Raw genomic sequence first — 15353 nt, 5'->3', positions numbered from 1 at the left:
AGCCAAGGCCACTACAAAGATGAAGGCAAAGCAAGGGAAAAAAGAACAGAAGACACCAGGTGCCCCAACCGCAAGGCAGCTGGACTCTCCCTACCTCTGGAATCCCTGTCATTTGAAATAAAGTTACCTTGTAGTTTAAACTGCTCTGAAATGACACCTGCTACTTTAATTCAAAGCATTCTAAGTGACACAAATGATGAAGAGTTTTCTTTACTGTGGATCTTCTCAGAGCCTTAAACACAAATGCGGATTGTACAGTTCTAAGATGGATCAACAGTGTGTCACACTTCCCACAGTCCTAGCATTTCCCCTGCACCCACCCCCACAGAGCAAAACCTGATGAAGAAGGAAAATGACATTTGTCTGTCCATGGATTCAAAAATATAGCCTGGCCAGAGTTGCAGGAAGTCAGAGAGGAGAGATTCAAGGCAAGAACACAAATGAAGGGCACTGCAATAGTCAAGGGTGGAGACTATAATTAAGACTCAGAAATGAAAAAGAAGACATGGGTAAATATAATCTAGAGACAGATTCATAGTAACTGACCAGATATGTAAGGGTGGAAAATGACTTCTCTGAATACCAGGAGCCACATTCTCTAGATGACGGCTAAGTTTGGACATCTCTGGCAAACTGATGAAGTTAGGGTCTTCGAGTCATTGACTAGAGAATGGTCAACATCTTGGTGTGCTAGTTGGCCACTCCCTCTTTCTGGTCCTTTGAGAAAAAGCCTTAGATTTTCCTTTTGGGGACGGCCTCTGCCCCCACTGCTGTCTTTGGGGACAGGCAATCCAGAGAGCCGCCTACCCTACCATTGCCTGGAGGGCAAGGTCAGGTCACACGATCCAAACTAAACCAAGGGAACTCACTTCTGTGACTGAGATCACCTGAGTGATCCAATGACAAATAACAACGGGGAAGCAACCTTTCTGAAGGTGACCTCTGAAGAGCCTGTCCTGTTGTCCTGCTCCAGGAACGCCACTTGGTCATTTCAATTCTGTGAACCACCCCCATCCTTCCCAATCTCCTCTTCTGGTTGGATTAGGCACAGTCCAGGGGCACCGGGGTGGCTCAGTGGTTGAGCGTCACCTTTGGCTCACGTCGTGATCCAAGGTCCGGGATGGAGTCCGGCATCGGGCTCCCTGCAGGGAGCCTGCTTCTCCCTCTGCCTGTGTCTCTGCCTCTCTCTGTGTGTCTTTCATGAATAAATAAATAAAATCTCAAAAAAAAAAAAAAAAAAGAAAGAAAGAAAAGAAATTAACCACAGTCCATTTCTGTGGCTGCAACCGAAGAACCCTAACCTGTCATGGGGAGCCACTGGTCCTCAGCCCCGAGTCAAGCAGGCAAAGTTTCAAAATGTTATGGGTCTTTAGAATTAGCAACCCTAAAAGGCTATTAGCATATCACTCCTAATGGCAGACTGTTTTATTCTATAAAATGAGATCTAACATCCTTTCCAGAGCATAAAGATAAGAAGTTTCCCATGTTTGAAAAACCAAGGCTCAAGAGAACTTCAAGCATATTTTTTTTCAAGATTTTATTTATTCAGGAGAGAGACAGAGACAGAGGCAGAGACATAGGCAGAGGGAGAAGCAGACTCCCTATGGGGAGCCCGATGAGGGACTCAATCCCAGGACCCAGGGTCATGACCTGAGCCAAAGGCAAATACTCAACCCCTGAGCCACTCAGGCTCCCCAATCTTCAAGCATATTTACTTAGACCTTTCAGGGCCCTGAACTTAAAAAGAAATTCCAGCTACATTTTACTTTTGCCCCCTTTTGAGTCCCAGTAGGAATTTTTTTTTAATAAGCATATAAAATACATGTTTAAAGAATCTGGAAATTTTTTAAACGTACAAGCAGCAAGAAATCAAACCACTCATAAGCCTGCCCAGAGATAAATACTGCATGCAAAGCCTTCCAGTCTTTCCAGATTTCCTTCCAGTCTTTTCTATGCAATTTTTTTTAACACTGTGCAATCTCAACTCTGTATGCACTTCTGTATCCTGTTTTTTTTTATCTCAAACATTTCTCTCAAGCCCTTAAACTTTTTGAGTGTTAGGAAAACACTGAGATTGTTACAAGTGTACAGATGTGCCACAGTTAATCATTCCACTAATACAAGATGTTTAAATTTTTCTTTCTCCCCTACTACAGAGTCTTAGAGCACAGTGCTAAAGAACATTGCCACTTGAGCTGGGGGGGGGGGGGGGTCTGGGAGCAAATGCCAACTTGCAATGGGGTAGACAGCAGCAACAATGCACATGCTCTGAGGCTGGGGCAGAAAGTAAAGAAATTTCACAATCTACTCAGTGAGTGTGTGAGGATTAAGCACCACCATCTATAAAGCACCCCATGAGTATCTGTCACAGGGCACACTCAGTAAAGAGCACTTATGACAACAAGTGAGTATACACGTATGTCTGCCATCAGAGCAACATGCACCAGGAGACAGAGCTAACAGCCCTGTCTGTTTCACATATTCCTTATTTTTTAAGGTCTCTTTGCTTTACTATGTCATGCGGGAGGCTGTAAGGGCTTTGGCATTTACCCACAGTGCTTTCTTTCCACTGAGAGCACAGAGCTAAAAAAAATAATAATAATAATGATACTTTCAAAGGGCACTTCTCTTCCCCTTTCTCTGAAACTGCAGTGAACACACAAAGTGAAGAATTTTCTATTGGCAGAAATTTCACTGCATGCTCTTTGTGGTTAAGGCTACATACAAGATACCCATTACCTTAAATGAATGTGACATTTTTATTTTTATTCAAGACAAGAGCAGTTAATTAGCATTTGCAAAACCACCTAAACTGAAGTAACTGGAGGGACCCCGAGGCTATCGAGATCCACTGTTAGGGAAAGCAGACCAGAGGAAGCTTCTGCCTGTGTATGACCTACTTAGGACCCTGCTGGAATCTGGCTCTGCCCCTTTCTTGGTCTGCCACTTCTAGCCTCCACTCCCTACCTATAAAATAAGGCTATAAATAGCACCCAATTCATACAGATGTTGCAATGAGTCCATAAAAATAATGCCTATGAAGTACCCAGCCCAATTCTTGGCTACAGGTGACATAACTGTGGCTTTTGTGGTTCTATTCTTTCCGGGTCCATGAAGGATTGTCTTTGCCTGCCCCTGTTTCAACTGAGGTGTGGCCAGGTGATCTACTTTGGCCAATGACATGTCACTTCCAGAAGAAAACACCAGGAGCCAATGCAAGACTGACCACATCTTCATTTACTGCCTCTGTCATCAGACAGGCAGGTATGGAAGAGAGCTATGGCAGCCTGGGTGCTGGGGAGACTACTTGCAGTCTCTGCCAGCCGGGGACATACACTGCTTTGACATGGAGGGCTTCTGTCATGGGTACATAACCTAGACCACCCCAAGTAATACAATAACTATTAGTGGGTATCAAATGAAGGGGGCCATGAGTATTATCTATACCTCCAGATTATTTCAAGCTTGTGACTAAACCCAGAAAAACTGGACTTGGTTTGGGAAAATAAGATAAATGGGTATGAATTTCAAGCTGTAATTTTCAGGTATTTAGGCCTAGAAATAAGACCAAAATGAATGCTTCATGTCAAAGAGACTTTCAGCACAGCAAGGAATAGTGAGAATACCTACCACTTATTGAGGGCTTATTATTTCTCAGGGACTATGCTAAGGATATTATATTTATTATCTTATTTAACCCTGACAATAATCTCATAAAGTAGGTCATGTGACATTCCAGTACAGCAAGATGAGAATTTCTGTTCTCATTATTCTCCATACTGTAGGAAGCACTAAAAAACAAACAAACAAAAAAAACCACTAATCGGTGTGCCTGGGTGGCTTAGTGGCTCAGCATTTGCCTTCAGCTCAGGTTGTGATCCCACAGTCCTGGGATTGAGTCCTGCATCAGGCTCTCTGCAGGGAGCCTGCTTCCCCCTTGGCCTCTCTGCCTCTCCCTCTTTGTCTCTCATGAAGTGAAATAAATAAAATCTTAAAAAAAAAAAAACTAATCTTGGCATGAAAAATAGTGGACAACAGTAAGTTTGTTATCCTAAAAATGTTCCTCTGAAGGATCTCACAGTTTCCTACAATGAATGATAAGAATCAACAACTGCAAACATCCATGGTGGAGAGAAAGAATTACTGTCTCATAGGCACAAGTGTGGAGGGCAAAAGAAAGAAGAAAAAGAAATGCAAATTAGGAGCTACAACTCTATACTCAAAGAAGATTCTATTAAATTTTAAAATAATAATGAAATGAATGCATTCCTACAAACTATGTTACTAAAAATGACTCAGGAAAAGACAGAAAATGTAAGTAGTCCAATGAAGAAATTGGGAAAACTGTCAAAGAACTATGTCCAAAAAATGCCCTGGAAAAGTTGTTTCCAACCTTCAATGAACATGTTAATTCCTTAACTCACTGCACAGAAACAAAAGGAAGTGGGCAATTCATTTTACAAGGTTATCAAAATTTGGCAGGTTAGTAAAAGAAAAAAATTCAGATGCTCTTATTTATGAATACTGAATGCCAAAATCCTAAATAAAACAACCACAAATTAAATCTATGTGTATTTTTAAAAATTAACAAATCATAGTCATAAGATTCATTGCAGGAAGGCAAGGAGAGTTCAATATTAGAAATCTGTAGGAGGTCAAAGTCATAAAACATAACATAAGTTTTATGGGTAGGAACTTTATCACTAGTGTATCCCCAATGAAAACAACATGCAAAATATAGTAAGTGCTCAATAAATATTTATAGTATAAATTACTGAGTGAATATATTAGTTAAAGGGAAAAGATATGATGATCTTTAAAGACCATGAGAATATAATTACATCAAATTTAACTCTGGCACCAAAGAAAAACCAAAGTAAAATAATAAAATTATATAATAGGTAACAAAATTTCTCAAGCCAATTATCATGCATTTCCATGGAGAGTAGTAAGAAGACATGGAAGCCTACCTATTGCCCCAATATCTTAACACCATTCTAGAAGTCCTAGACAATGCAATTAGACAAGAAAGTAAGTATAACTACTGGCAAGGAAGAAGCAAAATTATTATCTGCAGAAAATTGAAGGTCTACCTGGAAAAGTCAATAGCTTCAATTACTTGGTACAAAGTATTTAAAAGTAATGAGATTGTTTATGACAGTGGTTGTGAAGACAATTACACAAAAATCAGTAACTTTCTTACCACTTACTTATTCCACTAATAAAGAGTAAAAAATAAATAAATAAATAAATAAATAAATAAATAAATAACAAGTTTCCAATCACTAAGGCAAGAGTAGTGACAATGACAAATTACCTAAAAACAAAAGCAAAATTGTGTAGGACTTAACCAGACAAACACTATTTTACAGGATCACAAACAAATTTGAATAAGCATACCCTATTCCCACATGGGAAGAATTCTCAGCATACTCACTAGCATAAATTGTCAATCTTCTCCACCTTAATACACTCACTTTTTAAAATGCTGAGGAAAAAATAAAAACATAAGCAAAACCAAGGAAACACAAGCAATTCTAATTTATAAGGGAATAATTTGTAGCTGTGGTGAAGGCACAACAAGATCCTCAGGCAAAGCTGCTGAGTTCTAATTGCCAAGTCATGGAGTTGCCCTGGATGAAGCTGAGATTTGGGAACTAGACCAACTCCACTGTTCCACCCACCCAAACCATGGGACATCAACCCACTGCTGCTCACCTGGGCAGGTGGGCCTAGCTCACATTCCTGCCAACTGACAGGTAAAGAGAATAAATTAGAAATCCTAGAAACAAGGGCACCTGGGTGGCTCAGTCAACCAGTTAAGTGTCTGCCTTCAGCTCAGATCATGATCCCTGGGTCCTGGGATCGATCCCCCCATCTGGGGTCCCTGCTCCTCAAGGAGCCTGCTTCCCCTTCTCCTTGAAACTCTCTCTGCTTATGCTCTCTCTCTCTCTCTCTCTCTCTCTCTGTCTCTCATCAAGTAAACAAACAAAATCTTTAAAAAAAAAAATCCTAGAAACAAATCCAAGTAGATGAATCTTTTAGTACATGATGACATTTCAATACAGTGGGATTGAACTCCATTATTCAATTTGATAGTAGAAAAAAAAATTTGATAGTAGAGTAACTACTTGGGTTTTTTTTTTAATTTTTATTTATTCATTGGGGGGGAGGGAGAGGGACAGAAGGAGAAAGAGAATCCCAAGCAGACTCCATGCTGAGCATAGAGCCCAATATGGGGCTCAATCTCACAACCCTGAGATCATGACCTGAGCCAAATCAAGAGTTGGACGCTCAATCAACTGAACCACCAAGGTACCTCTACTACTTTTTTTTTGTTTTTAAAGAAAAGCTAAATGTGACACCCTAGTCATGCCATACATCAAAATTAATGACTGATGAATTTAAAATCAAATGGCAAAATTAAATTTATAAATGGTAATGAAAGCACATGAATATTTATGTAATTTCAGTCTGGGAAAAACATTTCTAAGCATAATATTTAAGCACAATCCATAAACTGATAGATTGAAGATCACAAACTATAAAAAACATAAAACAAGACATATAAGGCAAAAAAAAAAGTACAGGGAAATGGGTGGCATATGATAAAATACATATATGTTTAATATATTAAAAATTACCTAAAATCAATAGGCAAACAGCTATGACATGACTTTAGAAAAATGGGCAAGAAATATGCAGGCAATTCAGAAAATGGTAAGAAATGTCCAGTCAACACAGAAAATGTTCTACCTCATTGGAAAATGAAAGAGAAGCACAGGGAGGTGTTTCATTTGTGCATTAACAAAGTTGTGATATCACTTCCTAAGAGGGTTCAGGGGAAGAATTTGGCAATTCTGCAGAGGATGTAAATATAATACGTGTGTATGTTTGTGTGTATAAAATATTCACTCACGCGATCTTAAAAACACACAGGCTCTTTGGCTCTGAAATTCTACTTCTAAGGCTTCATGCTAGGAAAGCAAACCAACAAAAAGTATTTGCTACGTGATTAGCAAAAGGAAACTGGTTGATTGAAATGGAATACTATATACCCTTGAAAAATTATACTATAGGTACACAGTTGTTGTTATATAGTTGTTGACAGAGGTGAAATTCAAGATGTAGTACACAGAGGGGGAAAAGCAGATTGCAGAAGATTATATAGAATATGGTCTCTCTTTTATAAGAATATATACCTATTAAAAACTTAGAAAATGATATCTAAACTATTAAATGTGCTCCCCAGGTAGTGAGATTACTGGTCATGTTCTTCCTTCTTGCTCATCTATAAGTTTATAACTTCCCTATCATAAACAAATATCATTTATGTAACCAAAAAGAAAGTTAAAAAAAGTAAATTGAATTCTGTGGGAAAATAAACATTCACTCTAAAAATAAACTCTAAAGTTGGAAAATGAAAGCAAAAACATCTGCTTCCCGGACAGAAAGGATAGTTTTAAATTGCTAGATGGCCACACACTTCTCAGAGGCAGTGGGGTCCCAGGTGCCAAGCATACTCAGATGCCCAGCGCCCAATGGGAGAGCCCCTGGCTTGTCTGCCTCTCCCAGCAACCTTCTCTCTGGCCTACACCTGACTCGATGCAGAGCTGAAGCACAATTTTAGGACTTGCTGTCATTATCAACACAGCATTTGAAATCAATTTTTCATCATTATTAATAAGAGGGATGCCTACTAATCCCCTCGAAATGGGACAATCACAAGTGACTGTTTGACTCACACGGCTACTGATTCACTTTCTCTGGAGATTAAAAAAAAAAAAAAAAGTAGTCCTTATAACCTATTACGAAAAACATTAATGAATAGAGACATTTCTTTGAAAGAGGCTAAAGTGAGAGGGGATGTCGTTAATTGCTGGTGAAGCGAATGGGTCTCACAATGACTTGCAGGTCTGGGATAACAAAATTTTCTGCAGGACGTCCAGGCAGCCAGCCTCACGTGGACTGCTGAGAGCAGCCCAGCAGACAGCTGAGAGCCAGCAGATCTGCATAGTAAGGAGCTCAGAAGACACAGGCAAAGAATATTCTTTCCAGATTTGCTAGCCTGCTCATCAATTGGTGAGTACATTCTGTTATCTCACAGATACGCACCCAGAGCAGGTGGTAAGACATGAGCTTTCATAAAACTCTAATGGAAAACTTCGCTCTGAAACCGAGTGAATGTGCACAGTGCTCCCTGGGGGATGAGTCTGGGTCTGCCCAGCCCTGCTGGGCTAAAAGGAAGACGTGACATGGCCTGTGTTGGGCTGACAGGTCCAATTCACAGGACATACATAATAGGTGGGGAATGAAGCAGTCTGAGGACTAATTTAGAACTGGTTCTGACTTTTTCCTGATGTCCTTATTGATTGGGTCATGGCTCTTAGGAGGCGGGCTGATGGGCAAAGCCCTGTCTCAGAGAAACCTTCAAGGAACGGATCCTCACTGCCTTGGCTGTTTTGACCTCGAGGCTCTGCACCTTCAGCCTCCAACTCCGTACCACTGGCTGCTGCAGTTGCGTCCTGAGAGCTGCACAGCAGCAAAGATGTTCAGCCAAGCCATGCACCAGAAACCAAGCTCACTCGGGGCTGCATGCTTAGCAGTCTAGGAATGGAAAGTGGGGCTCTAGACAAAACTCTATCTTCTGCACCCAGCGCAGAGCCTCCAAAACCAACTAATCCAACCCAAACGCCCTGCTCTTGAATTTGCATGCTGCCCTCCCGAGCTCCCATGCTGCTCCTTGCCTACTCTCAGACACCGTGAACAGGACCTGTTGTCACACAGGGGCACAGGGCCCATTCATAGCCACCACTGGACAATGGCTGTCACAATCTAAGAAGTCTTTAGGAGATCAGGAGGATTGAGTGAGCAAGAGGAAGAGAGGGACTGTAAACTACATCAACCATTTGCTTGACATTTGATGTAAGCCAGCCTCCCTTCAACCTCATAATGGTCCTCTAACGTGGAGGCCACTGGGACCCTCATTGTGCAGACTTGGTGGGGGGAAAAATAGCTTCCTTGCCAGATCGAGGTATCAGTCTTGCTTCTTGTCTCTTCCATGTAGCAGGTCTCTAAAATTCCACTCAGGGCTTTATTCCACTCAACACAAACCAATGCTACTTCGAAGAAAAACACCCAGTGCCTTGCAGGATGCTCCTCACCCCAGACATTCTGGAAGATACAAAATGGCATATAAATCATGTGTGAACTAATCCCCCCCCCCCCCCCATTAAATCTTGTCCTGTCTTTCCAAAGCCCAGCAGGGCAGCTGTGCCGACTCCTCTGGACATCCATTCCATCACGACACTGAAAGGGGCACCGTGTCAGGACCTGCTTTGCCCGATTTCTCTGATCCACAACACTTGGACCTTCTGCTCACTTGCTCATTCGGTTGTCAAAGAATTTCACAGAACCTACTCTATGCCAGGCATTAGGGCAGTTAGCTGTCCCTACCATCAGTGAACTTTAAGTCTAGAGGGCAAAACAAGTAAGATACAAATTGTAATATGGTGCAACTACAGCACATCTTTAGCATACAGATTCCAGGAGAAGAGGGATTTTTGTTTTACTCTGCGCTGTGATGGCTGTGATGTCTTCTGAAGCCCAGCAGTGCCTGGCACATGGCAGGCATTCAATAAATATTTACTGAATGAATAAAGAAATGGGTGAACATATGAATGCATGCCACAGCACACGTAACCTAGGATTGGTTATAATTTGTCCAAGGATGCCTACTGCAGCTACTCTTGGTTCAGCATTTCCTAGGGTGCAGCGCGGAATAAGGCACATTGGGGGTGGGGGGGTTGGCATGCTTCCCAGAGGATGGAGTGAAATGAAGACACTGAAAGTGGAAAATTCAAAGCAGAAGGAACCTGTGCAGGGATTGGAGAAGCACATCCAGGAGAAGAAGCTCTTCACAGTTACGGGCAATGGGTTTTATAACCTCTCTTCCCAGCAGTGGATGCCCTTCTCTACTCAGATGCAAGCCCTTGGAGGGAAAAGGTTAGTGACTCTGGAGAGGACACCAAAGCACGGCAACAGCTACGTTGTTAAAGTGACTGGAGCCAGTCCCTAGCAGTTCTAGATTCAGAACACTTCCAGGACCTAACAACTTATGGAAGGCGGGTGGGTAAAGAGCCGTGGGGAGGAGTGATCCTCGTGCCCATTGCTTGTCGCCCCTCAAAGACGGGAAAGAAAGTCATCACTTCCCAGACACCCAAGGACAAGGATGCGGTGGCTTACCAAAGCAACTCCATAAAATGGTCTACCAATCCCAAACGTTCAATCCAAAGGTTTCCACGGATTCAAGAAATTTAAAAGGACATTAGGATCCTGACTCACTGCAGTCTCAGTAAGTAAATACTACCCCCTTTGATTTACCAGTGTGGGCCCTACAGTGAATGGTTTTAATCTCTTCAATAAGGGGCACCTGGATGGCTCAGTGGTTGAGCATCTGCCTTTGGCTCAGGGCGTGATCCTGGGATCAAGTCCCGCACCAGGTTCCCTGCAGAGAGCCTGCTTCTCCCTCTGGCTGTGTCTCTGCCTCTCTCTCTGTGTGTCTCCTCATGAATAAAACCTTTTAAAAAATCTCTTCAATAAGCATGAACTAAGCATCAGATGTCTACAAGGCGTTGGGCTTCAAACACCGTACAGTGGCGATCAATACATTCTACTGGAGGCAGACAAGACAAGAGCCATGACCATTCCAGAGCGAGGGGCGCAGTGACAAACATGACCAGGACGAGGGGCTAGAAGGCAACTGGGGCAAGGCAGCCTCTCGAAGGCCTCTGAGCTAAAAACCTGAATGATGAGGAAGAAGAATATGGGCAGTGCACAGCCCAAAGAGGAAAACAGCAAGAATAAAGCCCCCAGATGGAAATGAGTTTGGTGCATATGGGTCCAGGAAGGCCACTGAGGTCACATCACAGTGAATGAAGAGCAGGTGAAACAGAATGAGTACGGAAAGAGAAAGAGGAGTCAAGTGGGTAACATCTGATAGGCCACCGGAAAGATCTGGGATGCTAAGTGCAAGAATATGCCATTGGAAACCCTTAGGCAACAAAGTAACATGAACTGACTTTTGCTTTAAAAAGTTCCCACTATGGGATGCCTGGGTGGCTCAGCGGTTAAGCATCTGCCTTAGGCTCAGGGCATGATCCTGGAGTCTCGGGATCAAGTCCCACATCGGGCTCCCTGCATGGAGCCTGCTTCTCCTCCACCTGCTTCTCTTCTGCCTGTGTCTCTGCCTATCTCTCTGTGTCTCTCATGAATAAATAAATAAAAATCTTAAAAAAAATAGTTCCTACTAAAGATCATCAAAATGGATACATGTCAGTGAGACGCAAGGAGGGGCCCCCAGGGAGGCGCCCCCACTTTCCCTGGCACATGACACAACAAATGCCACCTGACAAAGACAGCACTCATCACCAGAGTCCCAACAAACAAGTGGAAAGTACCTCTTGCTAACCAGTTGCTTGGACTTCCAAGAATGCGCTTTCAAATAAGTGCACTTACGGCACCTGGGTGACTCAGTCGGTTAAGTGTCTGCCTTTAGCTCAGGTCATGATCCTGGGTCCTGGGATCAAGCCCCGCCTGAAGATGGATCCCTGCTTGGAGAGTCTGCTTCTCCCTCTCCCTCTGCCCCTGCTCATGCTCTCTCTCTCTCTCTCTCTCTCTCTCATCTGTCTCTCAAATAATAAAATCTTAACACACAAACACAAATAAGCACACATATTCTGAAACCCGATTTCCCCTCTTCGGCATTCCCTCTGTGAATGAGGGTTTAAAAAAAAAAAAAAAAAGGCTTTATGCCTAAGGCTCATAAATCTTCCCACCTTGAAACAAGTCCTGGAAAGAGAAAGAGTTGGTTGGTTTCAGGGGCGCCAGAGAGAAAGCCTGAACACCTTCCTCACATTTCCATTCGGGCACTGAACTGAACCCCAAAACCAAGCGAGAGGAGCAATCCAAGTGTATGGCCCTGATCGCTTAGTTGGTCTGCTGTGATGCCTGATGCCAACCCAGAGAGTGGTGCAGAAATCAAGATCTTAAAGACAGGTCAGGTTGACGGTCATCTATCTGCTAAACGACCAATAAAGGAAAACACTATTTTTCAGTGTCCAACATATCAAAAAGCAGCCCACGTGAGGCTATATCTGTGGCGACACCATGCCAGAAATCTGGGCTAATCTGACTCTGCTATTCATAAATTCTCCCTCATGTTAAAGCACATGTGTTTGGGAAAGGGAAATGAATCCAAGTCAATTTTAGACATTGTTACTTGGAAACCATCTGGAGTCCCCTGGAAGCGTAAGAAGCCACCGCATCCCCTGCCCTCAGATGCCCACCGTAATAAGGGCAGTATGCTTACCTGGGACCTCAGTGTCCCCTGTCTCCCAGGGATGTCCCCACCCCCACTCGACCAGAGGCCAGTTCGGGCTCCACTTGCCACCCAAGAAAGGTATTTGGTTTCCGCGTAAACCTAGCGGAGAGCCCTCCATGTGTGGAGCTCGCACTTGAACTGCACCCGAGGCTGGGCTCTCTGCTTTCCGCTTTGCTTTAGCACCGCACACCTGAATTGCTCAGCCCCAGCAGCAAGGGAAATCCCTCCCCAGGAGCAGAAGTTTCGCGAAAAACCCCCTCTACCTAACAACAACCCTGAGTTCAGGCATGTCTAGCCTTGGAAGAGACCCACCAGAATCCTTATGTAACGTTAATAGATGTTGGCACCCTGCGGAGCGCGGCTCCCGGAGACACCAGCCCAGATGCAGCCCATTTTGACGGCGGCGATGACCGCAGGCTGGGTCCTGCAGCCTCCTAGGGCCCGGCTCTTCCTGACCAGAGGGCCTCTCTGTTCCCCTCCCCTACCTGGCTGTGATCCTCTGCTTATCTCATCTTCCAGAGGAGTTGGACCTCCCTCTCTGCAGCCTCCCTCCCTCTACTGAAATCAGTCTCAGGACCAAAGCCGACAGCAAGCAGCGCCATTCCACCAGCACCCTCCCCGCTGGCCCCTCTCCCCCTCACCCCTTCCGATCCCCTCTCCGACACCTACGGCCTTAAGAAACCCGGCCAAGACAGGGGTCCGGCATCTCGCAGTGTCACAGTCCCCGGAGAACAAGCACGGCAGGAGGGGCAGGCTCCGCTCCGCCAAGCCGGCCAGGCCCAACACTTCCCTGCCCGCCACCCCACCCCACCCCACCCCGGACCCCCCAGAAGCCTGAACTTGGCGCAGGGGAGGGAATCGTCGGGGAGCGGCTGCGGGTCGGGAGCCTCTAGCACAATCGGAGCAAACACCTGTTTCCAGCAAGCCGGGCGGCCGGGGCTGGGGCTGGGGCTGGGGGTGGCGCTGGGGGTGGGGGTGGGGGTGGGGGTAGGTAGGGGGGCAAGGGGCAGTCCCGGGGCAAGGCAGGGAGGACCGGGTGAAGGGGCGGCCGGGGACGCAGGTGGAGGATGCGTCACACTTCGCGCTCGGCGGCCGGAGCCCGGGCGCAGGGGCAGAGCCGGAGCAGGGCTCCCGCGGCCGGGAAGTTCGGAGAGGAGGGGGCGCGCCCGCGAGCGGCCCCGCAGGGGCGGGCTCCATCACCTGCGCGCCCCGGGGACCTACCTGCCCACCGTCTGGTTGGCCAGCTGGCGCATGCGGTTGAACTGCTTCTTCATCGTGGCCCCGCTGCCGCGCTGGCCCGGGAGCTGGGCGAGGACGGAGCAGCCCGGAGCCCGCCGCAGGTTACATGGCTCCCGCGCGGAGCCTCCCGGGCGACGGCGGCGGCACTGCGGGGCCTCGGGGGGCCTCGGGGGGCCTCGGGGAGCCTCCGGGAGCCTCGGGGAGCCTCCGGGAGCCGTCTGGCCCGCGCGCGCGGCTCGCTCCCCAGGGCACCGCCGCCTACTCCTCCGCCCGCCGCGGCGCCCGCTGCCGCATCCTCCTCACGCGCGCCGCCGCGCCTGCATGCCGACGCCCGCGGCCGCCCTCGGCGCCGGCCAGGTCCGCCCGGCCGCCCGCCCCAGCCCCTCTCCGGCGCGGGGACCCGGGAGTCTCCGCAGGCTCCTGGCCGGCGGGCCGGGGTGGTCCCCGCTGCGCCTGTGCGGCGGGCGCCGTGCATTCTGGGACTCGTAGTCCCGCGCCCCCGCTGCCCACCTTTCCGCGTGCAAAGTTTGCAAGGACGGAGGCGTCGCCCGGGGGTGGGGGTGGGGGTGGGAGGGTGGCGGTCGGAGAGGGGCTTTGCACTGTGGCACTCCGGGGAGGGAAAGGTTTCGCTGCCTTCAAAATAGCAAAGTGAAAGCAAGACTGCGGCAGCCGAAGAAGGAAAAGCGAGCATCTGTCTTTCATTGTATTTTAAGTGAATGTGAGGCACATCGCTGTTTTGAATCCACAGGAAGGAAATGTATGCCTGCTGGATACGTGGCTCAAAAAATTGCATGAGGCCACCTGCTCGTTGTTGAGGGGACCAGTTAAGCTCGGGGCCCCCGGGCTTGACCGCGCATAGCGTGCATCCCCAGAAGTTTCACCCTTAATTTTTGCCAAACCCAGGAGGTAACCAGAAGACAAAATAGAAGAAGGGTATATATAATAACAGTGGCATCGTGTCTACGGAACCAGGTTGACTGGGACAGCTTTCGTGTATTAATTAGATTCCAGTCTCATAGCTGTTCCCATTTCCTTTCCACCTCCGGGGGATCGATCGAGGGGCATCAGCTGCAGCAGGCCTGGAGAGTTCTACACAGCAGTTTCCCATTGGCATCAGTTGGCTCCTTGCAAAGGGGCCCTGACTTTCCTTGCGCAGGCTCTGTCCTTTGGAAGAGATAGGTGATTGCACTTAGGTTTCATCACTCCCTGTCAGGAACAGCATGGTGGGGTGGTAGGGGCTTTGGATCAGATAAGAGTTCGTATATTAGAATTCCAAATACCAATTATATAACCTTTGGAAAAAAATTACATAATCTCTCCGATCCTGAGTTTCCCACCTCTAATAGAGAAACGATACTGCCCAGTAGGCAGCAAAGTTAGAGAACTATTGGCTAAATCACCACTAATTAAATAACATGCATTTATTCCTATGCAGTACATTGTCATATCCGTTTACTACAAATATGATTATGGTTAGCATAATAGAGCAAAATGCCATTCCTGCAACAGAATTACTAATCGGATAAATGAAAGAACTTTTTTGAAGTGGTATATTTTGCATATGCTGATTACAGTTGCAAGATGTCCTAAATATGGTTCTAAGTATCTTGCTGGCCAGCTGAACAAAAGATGGTTTGAGGCAAGTCTTGGCTGAATGAACATGAAATCTTTAATTAATTGTGAATTTAGCCTCTGCTTATTAGGTCAGGCAGCTCCAGCCAATTAATAAGTG

The 15353-nt window shown here is 46.1% G+C and overlaps 1 protein-coding gene across 10 annotated transcripts in view; it reads right to left on the bottom strand.

Moving 5' to 3' along the window:
• ARHGAP44 (Rho GTPase activating protein 44) overlaps positions 1-13999 on the bottom strand; it is a 168575-nt gene extending 154576 nt beyond the window's left edge. For 6 of the 10 annotated variants that reach the window (XM_072730391.1, XM_072730389.1, XM_072730392.1 and 3 more), the window contains exon 1: positions 13604-13999. In XM_072730391.1, coding sequence (XP_072586492.1) covers positions 13604-13656 — 53 coding nt within the window. In that variant the 5' untranslated portion in view covers positions 13657-13999. The other 4 variants (XM_072730393.1, XM_072730395.1, XM_072730398.1 and 1 more) reach the window with 2 other exon arrangements.
• Between the last annotated feature and the right edge of the window lie 1354 nt (positions 14000-15353).

Source organism: Vulpes vulpes, chromosome 12 (assembly GCF_048418805.1).
Source record: "Vulpes vulpes isolate BD-2025 chromosome 12, VulVul3, whole genome shotgun sequence".
Lineage (NCBI taxonomy): Eukaryota > Metazoa > Chordata > Mammalia > Carnivora > Canidae > Vulpes > Vulpes vulpes.
This window is presented reverse-complemented; position numbering and strand designations above follow the sequence as displayed.